The sequence below is a fragment of the Nerophis lumbriciformis genome, linkage group LG06 (genome assembly GCF_033978685.3).
Source record: "Nerophis lumbriciformis linkage group LG06, RoL_Nlum_v2.1, whole genome shotgun sequence".
In the NCBI taxonomy this organism is placed as follows: Eukaryota; Metazoa; Chordata; class Actinopteri; order Syngnathiformes; family Syngnathidae; genus Nerophis; species Nerophis lumbriciformis.
The window spans coordinates 6,633,451-6,647,276 of NC_084553.2; the positions used below are offsets into that span (position 1 = coordinate 6,633,451).

At 30.7% G+C, this 13,826-nt stretch overlaps 1 protein-coding gene across 3 annotated transcripts in view; it reads right to left on the reverse strand.

Moving 5' to 3' along the window:
• Positions 1-7,197: 7,197 nt before the first annotated feature.
• Positions 7,198-13,826, reverse strand: part of cdh8 (cadherin 8) — a 409,796-nt gene continuing 403,167 nt past the window's right edge. For 2 of the 3 annotated variants that reach the window (XM_061963666.2, XM_072913333.1), the window contains exons 11-12: positions 10,946-11,197; positions 7,198-8,294 (exon numbers count right to left, since the gene is read on the reverse strand). In XM_061963666.2, the coding sequence (XP_061819650.2) occupies positions 7,801-8,294; positions 10,946-11,197 (746 nt within the window). In that variant the 3' untranslated portion in view covers positions 7,198-7,800. The remainder of the gene's footprint in view (positions 8,295-10,945; positions 11,198-13,826) is intronic. The other variant, XM_072913334.1, reaches the window with a different exon arrangement.

The window sequence follows — 13,826 nt, forward strand, 5'->3', positions numbered from 1 at the left end:
TGAGGACTCTCAGTGTGTTCTACACAATGTTTACAACTAAGTGAAGACTCTCAGTGTGTTCTACACAATGTTTACAACTAAGTGAGGACTCTCAGTGTGTTCTACACAATGTTTACAACTAAGAGAAGACTCTCAATGTGTTCTACACAATGTTTACAACTAAGTGAGGACTCTCAGTGTGTTCTACACAATGTTTACAACTAAGTGAGGACTCACAGTGGGGGTCTCTAATTGGTAGCAGGACAAAACTTTACTATTATTATTATTATTATGTTAGCATGCTCACTAGTCTGATCATTCTGAGTCATATAATTTGTTATTTTAATGCATGCTAACAGTTAGCATGATAGCTTTCTAGCTAATTCTGAGTCACATATTTTATTATTTTACTCATGCTATCAGTTAGTGTGCCAGCTTTTTAGCTAATTCTGAGTCAGATATTTTATTTATTTATATATATATATATATATATATATATATATATATATATATATATATATATATATATATATATATATATATATATATATATATATATATATATATATATATAAAACAGTAACAAATCTGGCTAAGAACAGTGATCATCAATTTGTTTGACATTAAAGCTTTTGTCTTCTGGGTGTCTTATTTTGAAAGAATGCCACATAATCACACTTGATTGAGTCTCTTCCATTATTACGCCAAGCTAACAACATAAGTTGCAGGTAAACACGAACAGTGGTCCCACCATTTCAATGTCAAATCAATGTCACAACCCAACATTGATTAAATACTGTCAAAAAACATGTTGTTTCAACGTTGTATTTGTGTTGTGATATGACCAAATTTCAATGGGCAAATCAACATTAGAACCAAACATTGTTTAAACGTCATCAAAAATAATGTTGTTTCAACGTTGTATTTGTGTTGTAAAATATTGTTTGGGAAATGACCAAATGTCAATGGTCGAATCCACGACAGAACCTAACATTGATTAAATATTATCAAAAAGAATGTTGTTTCAACGTTGTATTTGTGTTTTAGAATCTTGGTTGGGAAAATAACCAAATTTCAATGGTCAAATCAACGTCAGGGCCCAACATTGAAAAAAAGTCATCAAAAAGCATGTTGTTTCAATGTTGTATTTGTGTTGTAAAATTACCAACTTTCAATGATGAAATCAACGTCACAACCCAACATTGATTAAACGTTGTCAAAAATAATGTTGTTTCAACATTGTATTTGTGTTGTAGAATATTGGTTGGGAAAATGACCAAATTTCAATGGTCAAATCAACGTCAGAACTCAACATTGATTAAACGTTGTCATAAAGCATGTTGTTTCAACATTGTATTTGTGTCGTAAAATGACCAAATTTCAATGGTCAAATCAATGTCAGAACCCGACATTGATTAAACGTTGTCAAAAAGCATATTGTTTCAACATTATATTTGTGTTGTAGAATATTGGTTGGGAAAATGACCACATTTCAATGGTCAAATCAATGTCAGAACCCAACATTGATTAAACGTCATCAAAAACGTTACCTCCAACAATGTATTGGTGTGTAGAATATTGGTTGGAAAATGATCACATTTCAATGGTCAAATCAACATCAGACCCCAACATTGATTAAACATTGTCAAAAAGCATGTTGTTTCAACGTAGTATTTTTGTTGTAAAATGACCAAATGTCAATGGTCAAATCAACGTCAGAACCCGACATTGATTAAACGTCAACAAAAAGAATGTTGTTTCAATGTTGTATTTGTGTTGTAAAATATTGGTTGGCAAAATGACCAAATTTCAATGGTCAAATCAACGTTGTCAAAAAGCATGTTTTTTTAATGTTGTATTTGTGTTGTAAAATGACCAAATTTCAATGGTCAAATCAACGTCAGAACCCAACATTGATTAAACGTCGTCAAAAACGTTTCAACATTGTATTCGTGTTGTAGAATATTGGTTGGGAAATGATCACATTTCAACGGTTAAATCAACATCAGAACCCAATACTGATTAAATGTCGTCAAAAATTGTTTCAACGTTGTGTTTTGGTTGTAGAATATTGGTTGGGAAATGACCAAAATTCAATGGTCAAATCAATGTCAGAACTCAACATTGATTAAATGTTGTCATAAAGCATGTTGTTTCAACGTTGTATATGTGTTGTAAAATGACCAAATTTCAATGGTCAAATCAACGTCAGAACCCGACATTGATTAAACGTCGTCATAAAACATGTTGTTTCAACGTTGTATTTGTGTTGTAGAATATTGGTTGGCAAAATGACCAAATTTCAATGGTCAAATCAACATCGTCAAAACGCATGTTTTTTCAATGTTGTATTCGTGTTGTAAAATGACCAAATTTCAATGGTCAAATCAATGTCAGAACCCAACATTGATTAAACGTTGTCAAAAATGTTTCAACATTGTATTTGTGTTGTAGAATATTGGTTGGGAAATGATCACATTTCAACGGTTAAATCAAAATCAGAACCCAATACTGATTAAATGTCGTCAAAAAGCATGTTGTTTCAACGTTGTGTTTTGGTTGTAGAATATTGGTTGGGAAATGACCAAAATTCAATAGTCAAATCAACGTCAGAACCCAATTATTGATTAAACGTCGTCAAAAAGCATGTTGTTTCAATGTTGTATTTGTGTTGTAGAATATTGGTTGGGAAATGACCAAATTTCAATGGTCAAATCAACATCGTCAAAATGCATGTTTTTTCAATGTTGTATTTGTGTTGTAAATTGACCAAAATTCAATGGTCAAATCAATGTCAGAACCCAACATTGATTAAACGTCATCAAAAACGTTACTTTCAACGTTGTATTGGTGTGTAGAATATTGGTTGGAAAATGATCACATGTCAATGGTCAAATCAACATCAGAACCCTATACTGATTAAACATTGTCAAAAAGCATGTTGTTTCAACGTTGTATTTGTGTTGTAAAATGACCAAATGTCAATGGTCAAATCAACGTCAGAACCCGACATTGATTAAACGTTGTCAAAAAGAATGTTGCTTCAATGTTGTAATTGTGTTGTAGAATATTGGTTGGCAAAATGACCAAATTCCAATGGTCAAATCAACATCGTCAAAACGCATGTTTTTTCAATGTTGTATTTGTGTTGTAAAATGACCAAAATTCAATGGTCAAATCAACGTCAGAACTCAACATTGATTAAACGTTGTCATAAAGCATGTTGTTTCAACGTTGTATTTGTGTTGTAAAAATGACCAAATGTCAATGGTCAAATCAACGTCAGAACCCGACATTGATTAATCGTTGTCAAAAAGCATGTTGTTTCAACGTTGTATTTGTGTTGTAGAATATTGGTTGGCAAAATGACCAAATTCCAATGGTCAAATCAACATCGTCAAAACGCATGTTTTTTCAATGTTGTATTGGTGTTGTAAAATGACGAAAATTCAATGATCAAATCACCGTCAGAACCCAATTGATTAAACGTTGTCATAAAGCATGTTGTTTCAATGTTGTATTTGTGTTGTAAAATGACCAAATGTCAATGGTCAAATCAACGTCAGAACCCAACATTGATTAAACGTCGTCAAAAATGCTTCAACGTTGTGTTTGTGTTGTAGAATATTGGTTGGGAAATGACCAAAATTCAATGGCCAAATCAATGTCAGAACTCAACATTGATTAAGCGTTGTCATAAAGCATGTTGTTTCAACGTTGTATATGTGTTGTAAAATGACCAAAATTCAATGGTCAAATCAAGGTCAGAACCCGACATTGATTAAACGTCGTCAAAAAGCATGTTGTTTCAACATTGTATTTGTGTTGTAGAACATTGGTTGGGAAAATGACCAAATTTCAATGGTCAAATCAACGTCAGAACCCGACATTGATTAAACGTTGTCATAAAGCATGTTGTTTCAACGTTGTGTATGTGTTGTAAAATGACCAAATTTCAATGGTCAAATAAACGTCAGAACCCGACATTGATTAAACGTCATCAAAAAGCATGTTGTTTCAACGTTGTATTTGTGTTGTAGAATATTGGTTGGGGAAATGACCAAATTTCAATGGTCAAATCAACGTCAGAACCCAACATTGATTAAACATTGTTAAAAACGTTTCAACGCTGTATTTGTGTTGTAGAATATTGGTTGGGAAATGATCACATTTCAACGGTCAAATCAACGTCAGAACCCAACATTGATTAAACGTTGTCATAAAGCATGTTGTTTCAACGTTGTATTTGTGTTGTAGCATATTGGTTGGAAAATGACCAAAATTCAATGGTCAAATCAACGTCAAAACCCGACATTGATTAAACGTTGTCAAAAAGCATGTTGTTTCAATGTTGTATTTGTGTTGTAGAATATTGGTTGGCAAAATGACCAAATTCCAATGGTCAAATCAACATCGTCAAAAAGCATGTTGTTTCAATGTTGTATTTGTGTTGTAAAATGACCAAATTTCAATGATCAAATCAACGTCAGAACTCAACATTGATTAAACGTCGTCAAAAACGTTTCAACGTTGTATTTGTGTGTAAAATATTGGTTGGGAAATGATCACATTTCAACGGATAAATCAACGTCAGAACCCAACATTGATCAAACGTCATCAACAAGCATGTTGTTTCAATGTTATGTTTGAGTCGCTGGACATCAGGACCTAATCCAACAAGTTTTCAAAGTCTTGAGCCTGCCGGGACGAGAGGAGGACACCTACCTGATGACGTCCACAGGAACTGAGAGGAAGTTGTCTCTAAGGCAGGAAGTAGCAGACGGCAGCCATTCGGCGCTATTTATAAAAATATATTTGACCAAGTAGGAAACGATACAGGGTAGTCTGCCGTTACAGTACAGGGAGTAAATAAGTCAACATACACGTCGCTAAAGCAGTAAAAGCACAGTAGAAAAAAAGGAGGATTCCATAGAAATGTTGGGGTGGGTGGAGGGTGGACTGTCACGTCTGTAGTTGAGGGTCGTGTGCAAAGAGCTAACGTGCAGAGACAAAACCTACCACCTTATTGGAAGCTAATGACGTTAGCTATGTACAGCACAAGCCTTTCTTTTTTATTATCATTATTATTATCATTATGATTCATATCATACAGTGTAGCACAATATGGGTTGGATTGTGTCCTTTTTTTTCAAGAAGGGGGAGGAGCTAAGAATGTAATTGGATGAGAAATCGTCAAAGAAAAAAATGCTACGTGTGATTAGCATGTAGCATAAAGTCCCGATCGTTTTGGCTAAGCTACATTCTGTGAGGGGGGGAAGAAACATTTGTGGGAAAAGACTCAGCATAGGAAGGCAAATTATCGCACTGACCCCTACTGGACTAAAATGTCACTTTTTTTAAAAATTAATTAATTTTACTTGTCGAAAGGACAGGAAGAAAAGCTCCGGCCGAGACAAGTCGGTTGGCGCCACCTGTCGGTTTTTCACTCACAGGACTAAAAAAAAACGAGACTTCTTCTTTTTCAAGACGATATCGTTGTGTTCGTTTTCAGTATCGGTGAAATATCATCTAGATGACGACAACATGAGAGGATAACGTTTTTGTGACGACTCAGCTTCATTCATCGTCTGTACCTTGAAATTAAATGCCTGGCAACCGTTTTACCTGGTCTGTGTTGCCAGGTGGATGGTGTGCGTGAGTGACGGGAAGAAAAGCTTTTTTTTTTTTTTATAACCCGAAAAATCAGAGGCAAAAAAAAAAAAAAAAGTTTTTTATTTTTTTCTAATGACAGCAAAATAACTAAAATAAATCAAAATTATTTATATTATATTTTAATTATATGATGTTGAAATGACATCATCTCATTAATTATATTTCAGGCTGTGTCAGCCAATCACTGGTGTGCGTGAGTAACGGGAAGAAAAGCTCCAATGTTTTTGTTGGTTTGCATGGAGAAATCTCTAAAACTGGAGTGTCAGACAACCTTTTTTTTTTTTATAACCCGAAAAATCACAGGCAAGAAAAAAAAAAAGTTTTTTTTTTAAATACAGCAAAATAACAAATGGATACATTTACTTAATTATATTTTAATGATATGATGTTGAAATGACGTCATCACACTTCCTTTCTTGTTTGCTAACGTTTTAAATAAAATTTCAGACACACGTGTCTCTGTGTCAGCCAATCACTGGTGTACGCGAGTGACAGGGAGAAAAGCTCCGGCTTGCTGGTTTGCATGTAGAAATCGTTAGACATTTATTTGTAGAAAACCTCTCTTTATTCATCCATCCATCCATTTTCTATCTTTTTTTTTCTCGTTTTCAGTACAAAATCCGCAACTGGTAGAAATAAACAATTATGAATTACATTTTAATTACAATTTGATATATATATATATATATATATATATATATATATATATATGTATGTATGTATGTATGTATGTATGTATGTATGTATGTATGTATGTATGTATATATATATATATATATATATATATATATATATATATATATATATATATATGTATGTATGTATGTATGTATATATATATATATATATATATATATATATATATATATATATATATATATATATATATATATATATATTTATATATATATATATATATATGTATATATAGTCGAGGTTTCTGTGGTTTATCCGTTATACAGTGCTCAATACCGGGGTAGAGTGGAATATACATATATATATATATATATATATATATATATATATATATATATATATATATATATATATACATATCTATATATACACACACACATACATTTACTGTACATACGTACATATACATATACATATATATATATATATATATATATATATATATATATATATATATATATATATACAATTATCAATTTTAGGTCATCTCCATGCAACCATAAGGAGCTTTTTTAACCTGTTTTGAATTGTTTTTATTATAATAATTATACCAAATAATACATGGCAAGAATCAACTCGAATCGAGAATCTAACCCGAATGGAATCGTCACCCCGGGAATCGGAACGGAATCGAATCGTTAGGTTTCCAAAGATTTACACTCGTCACTCTCCCGTTGTTGTTTGCCGACATATATTTCTCAGCTCATTATTGTCGTGAAGCGATTGTCAAACTGTGATACTTGGGCGCCAAACAATGACCTAAACACGGTGTGACCGTTCAAACCGTGCATAAGGTTGTTCTACTGCGCATTACGGGTGTTTCCCGTGTCGGTATCTTTTTTTTTTAGAGAAAACTCAAGTCTGGTGTGGGGGTCAGTGCGGTATTCAAGAGCGGATCTAGAATAGAAAAAAAAAACAACAACCCAAAAAACAAGTGGATTACAATTGTGTTGAACTTGCTTCTGTAAAAAGAAGGCCTCGAGAGTTTCTACATTTGTGGTCTTTGAGAGTGCGAGTCCCCACCTGGTCTCTTGTGGGCCGGCACAGGTACAAAGAGGCGTCGTATAAAGCGAGAGAGAGAGAGAGAGAGAGAGAGAGTTAGAGAGAGAAAGAGAGAGAGAGACAGTTTATAAATGTGGGCGCCAAAAAGAAGATGAGCGCCAAAGCCGAGGTACATTCATCGAAGTGATGTCGCCCAAGTATTGCTGTGTGTGGCGTCGGTCCCCACAAGTCACGTGTCCCCGGAAGTCCCCGGAAGTCCCGCTTTTGACGACTAACACCCAAAACACCACCACGGAATCTAAGCTACAGCCCACGAGAAAGTCCGAGTAAAGATGGCGGGACGAAGACGATGGCGACGCGCTAAAAGGAAGGGGTAGAAAAGAAAGCCGCCGGTTCTAAAAGCTCGCGAGGCGGCGGCGGCGGCGCAGGGGAGGAAGGGCGCGGCCGCCGTCAGGTCTCGCGCTCGCTCTCGCCCACCGAGTAGAGCTCCCCGAGTCTCCTGAAGCGCGGCCCCCACTCCCGCAGGTAGTCGTAGTTCTGGTCCGAGTCGGACGAGGCCGTCTCCAGCGAGCTGAGCGAGCCGGCCGCCGAGCCCCGCCCCTCGTAGCCGTAGATCTGGATGGAGTCGTACGGCGGCGCCGTGGCGTCGTGGTCGGCCTCGTGGAGGCGCACGTTGATGAACTCGTCCACGTCCACGCCGTTGGGGCCCGAGTGGTGGCCGGCGCGCGGCATGAACTGCAGGTCGGGCTTGATGTCCTTGCGGGGCAGGTAGCCGTTGACGCCGTCCGGGTTCTGCAGCGTGGCGATGTCGAAGGCCTCCGTGTCCTCCTCGCCGCCGCCCTCGTCGTCGTAGCGGATGATGTTCTCGCGCACGTCCTCGTCGTCCTTGATGATGAGCGGCTCGTTCTTGTGCCGCCGCAGCGTGACGAAGAGCACCACTATTACTGTCCCCAAGAGACACGGGCAGGAGGTCAAGTTCATTCTGCGCAATGGCAAGGACATGCGAGCTGCGGCGCCAAAACCCTTGGTCTGATGGACCCGGTCTGCGTGCGCGCTAACTCTCTGCGCGCACGGACTCAATTTTGCCCGCACGCGGATTCTGTTTGCGCTCGTGACGCATCTTTCTCATTCTATGTAATGCGCTAGGTCCCGCCCACCCTTTTGACACTTTATGATTGGTCACTTTAAAGCCTGCTGTCTGCTGGTCAGAGCCAATCAGACGAGACCTTCTGAAGAACATTAGAGTCTTACGGCAAAATAAACTCATGTATATAAATATATATATATATATATATATATATATATATATATATATATATGTGTGTGTGTGTGTGTGTATATATGTAGGTGTATGTATATATGTGTATAAACATATATAATATATACATATAATAAATGTGTATATATACAAATATACATTATATATGTGATATATGGATATGTGTACCGTATTTTTTGGACTGTAAGTCGCAGTTTTTTTCATAGTTTGGCCGGGCTCCAGCGCGACTTATATATGTTTTTTTCCTTCTTTCTTATGCATTTTCGGCAGGTGCGACTTATACTCCGGTGCGACTTATACTCCGAAAAGTACGGTATATATATGTACATATATACATATATACTCTATGTACATGTATGTATATATGTACAGTATATGTAGATATAATTATGTGCATATATATAACTATATATTATATATGTGTATGTATGCATATGTTTATATATAAATTATGGTAATGTGTGTGTGTGTGTGTATATATATATATATATATATATATATATATATATATATATATATATATATATATATTATATGTAATATATGTGTATGTATGGATATGTGTATATATGTACATATATATGTATATATTATATATGTGTATGTATACATATGTTTATATATAAATTATGGTATTGTGTGTGTGTATATATATATATATATATATATATATATATATATATATATATATATATATATATATATATATATATATATGTAATATATGTGTATGTATGGATATGTGTATATATGTACATATATATGTACATGTATGTATATATGTAGATATAAATATGTGCATATATATAAATATATATTATATATTTGTACGTATGCATATGTTTATATACATAGTAATGTGTGTTTATATATATATATATATATATATATATATATATGTATATTATATATGTGATATATGTGTATATATGGATATGTGTGTGTATATATATATATATATATATATATATATATATATATATATATATATACATATATATATATATATATATGTATATATATATATATATATATATATATATATATATATATATATATATATATATGTATATTATATATGTGATATATGTGTATATATATATATATATATATATATATATATATATATATGTATGTATATATGTATATGTAGATATTAATATGTGCATATATATATAAATATATATAATATATGTGTATGTATGCATATGTTTATATATATGGTAATGTGTGTATATACATGTATATATATACATGTATATATATATATATATATATATATATATATATATATATATATATATATATATATATATATATATATATATATATTATACATTTAAGTAATTACAGTACCTGTGCGTGTCATTATTATAATTTGAATTAAATACATAAATATGTTATTAAATGTGTCATAATTCATAAAATTAATGACTCACATTTAATCATTTGATTAATTATTGGTTTAATTATTTCATAAAAAGTATAATTACTTCATGTTTAATTAATATATGATTTAACTGATAATTTAATATTTTAAATTGAAATGCAATTTCTTTTTCACGATTTGATCAGCTTTTGACACATTTAAACAATTATTTGAGATTTGTTTAATGTTGTCCAATGCAATTATTATTGATCAATTAACTCATTTTTAATGAATACTTATTTCATGATTTGATTATATTAGGAATTACTTATTAATATCATCTTTTTGCATAATTTTTATTTTCATAAATTTGTTCATCTAATTTTGTCCAATGTATTTTTTATTCAAATAAGTATGAATAATTATAAGATTATTCATTGTTTTGGGATGTATTTAATTAAATCATAACTTATCTATTTTACAATTTAATTGTTGATTTTATTTTCGATGATTTCATGAATTTACAGTAAGACATTTAAATAGTTATTTTAATGATTAATATTTAAATTGGTATCAATACTTTTACGATTATTCATTGTTTTGTGATTTAATTTGTAATTTCCTGATTGAATTATTTTGCAATTATTGATTGAATTTTTTCATGATTTGAAGATATTAAATATTTACTATAAAATATTAAATATTTTTTAGAGGCATTTATTTATTTAATTCGGCCCTCCAATGTTGGCGGTGTGAAAATATATATTTTTTCTAAAACTTATTTTAAAGTATTCATTTATTTGAGTTGTTTTTTTGTTCGTATTTTACGTGTTTTGGCGGTTTTTGCACGTTCCGGGCGTTTGTGCGCGTCCGCCCTTGATTCGGGGCGTGCGCAGACCGAGTCCTGGGCTTTTGGCGCCGCATGAAGATGTCGGGGAGGATCTCACCTAGGAGCAAGATGATGCAGGCCAGGATGGCGATGAGGGCGCCCATGCTGAGGCCGATGGGCAGCACGTAGGCCTCCACGTTGCAGGACTGCACCACGCCGTCCTTGCTGCAGCCGCACACGCGGATGGTCAGCGTGTTGGTGCTGCTCATGGGCGGGCTGCCGTTGTCCGTCACGATGATGGGCAGGAAGTACATCTCCTGCTTCTGCCGGCGGAAGGTGTCGTGCTTGGCCAGGACGCTGATGGAATTATCTGCCAACACACACACACAATAATAATAATAATAATAATAATAATAATAATAATAATAATAATAATAACAATAATAATGGATTCAATTTTTCTGGACATTTGGAGCGCTTCACGGACAACTAAAAACGCATCATTCATTCCCTACACATCCACACATTGATGGTGGTAAGCTACATTTGTACTACTATGCTACTACTGAAAATAACTGTAATAAACACAAATAATGATAATAATACTATTAGTAAAAATAATAAAACAAATGCCACTATTGAAAATAATAACTGTAATAACAAAAATAGTGATAATACTACGTTTAGTAAAAATAACGGAAAAAAAGCTAGTATTGAAAATAATAACTAATAACAAAATAATAATATTATTATTAGTAAAAATAATGAAAAAAAATGCTACTATTTAAAATAATAACAGTGATAACAAAAATAATGATAATAATACTATTAGTAAAAATAATTAAAACAATGCCACTATTAAAAATAATAACTAATAACAAAACTAATAATAACAATACTATTAGTAAAAATAATGAAAAAAATGCTACTATTGAAAATAATAACAGTAATAACAAAAATAATGATAATAATACTATTAGTAAAAATAATGAAAACAATGCCACTATTGAAAATAATAGCTAATAACAAAACTAATAATAACAATACTATTCGTAAAAATAATGAAAAAAATGCTACTATTAAAAATAATAACTAATAACAAAAAATAATTATAATAATACTATTAGTAAAAATAATGAAAAAAATGCTGCTATTGAAAATAATAACTGTAATGAGAATAATGATCATACTATTAGTAAAAAAAAAAGAAAAAAATACTACTATTGAAAATATTTAATAACAACAATAATGATAATAAAACTATTACTAAAAATAATGAAAACAATGCCACTATTGAAAATAATAACTACAACAACAAAAATAGTGATAATAATTATATTAGTAAAGATAATGAAAAAAACACTCTTATTGAAAATAATAACTGCAATAACAAAAATAGTGATAATACTATTAGTAAAATTTATGAAAAAATGCTACTATTGAAAATAATTACTAATAACAAAAATAATGATAATAATACTATAAGTAAAAATAATGAAAAAAAATGCTAATATTGAAAAATAATAACTGTAAAAACAAAAATAATGATAATACTATTAGTAAAAATAATGAAAAAATACTGCTATTGAAAATAACTGTAATAACAAAAATAGTGATAATAATGCTATTATTAAAAATAATGAAAAAAATGCTGCTATTGAAAATAATAACTGTAAAAACAAAAATAGTGATAATACTACTATTAGTAAAAATAACAAAAAAAGCTAGTATTGAAAATAATAACTAATAACAAAATAATATTATTATTAGTAAAAATAATGAAAAAAATGCTACTATTTAAAATAATAACAGTTATAACAAAAATAATGATAATAATACTATTAGTAAAAATAATTAAAACAATGCTACTATTAAAAATAATAACTAATAACAAAACTAATATTAACAATACTATTAGTAAAAATAATGACAAGAATGCTACTATTAAAAATAATAACTAATAACAAAAATAATGATAATAATACTATTAGTAAAAATAATGAAAAAAATGCTGCTATTGAAAATAATAACTGTAATAAGAATAATGATCATACTATTAGTAAAAAAAGAAAACAATACTACTATTGAAAATAATTAATAACAAAAATAATGATAATAATACTATTAGTAAAAATAATGAAAACAATGCTACTATTGAAAATAATAACTGTAATAACAAAAATAGTGATAATAATACTATTAGTAAAATTTATGAAAAAATGCTACTATTGAAAATAATAACTAATAACAAAAATAATGATAATAATAGTATAAGTAAAAATAATGAAAGAAAATGCTAATATTGAAAAATAATAACTGTAATAACAAAAATAATGATAATACTATTAGTAAAAATAATGAAAAAAATGCTGCTATTGAAAATAATAACTGTAATAACAAAAATAGTGATAATAATGCAATCAGTAAAAATAATAAAAAAATGCTGCTATTGAAAATAATAACTGTAATAACGAGAATAATGATAATACTACTATTAGTAAAAAAAGGAAAAAATACTACTATTGAAAATAACTGTAATAACAGAAATAATGATAATAATACTATTAGTAAAAAAAATGAAAACAGTGCTACTATTGAAAATAATAACTGTAATAACAACAATTATGATAATAATACTATTAGTAAACATAATGAAAAAAATGCTACTATTCAAAAATAATAACTGTAATAACAAAAATAATGATAATATTATTACTAAAAATAATGAAAAAAATGCTGCTATTGAAAATAATAACTGTAATAACAAAAATAGTGATAATAATGCTATTAGTAAAAATAATGAAACAAATGCTGCTATTGAAAATAACTGTAATAACGAGAATAATGATAATACTACTATTAGTAAAAAAAGGAAAAAATACTACTATTGAAAATAACTGTAATAACAGAAATAATGATAATAATACTATTAGTAAAAAAAATGAAAACAGTGCTACTATTGAAAATAATAACTGTAATAACAACAATTATGATAATAA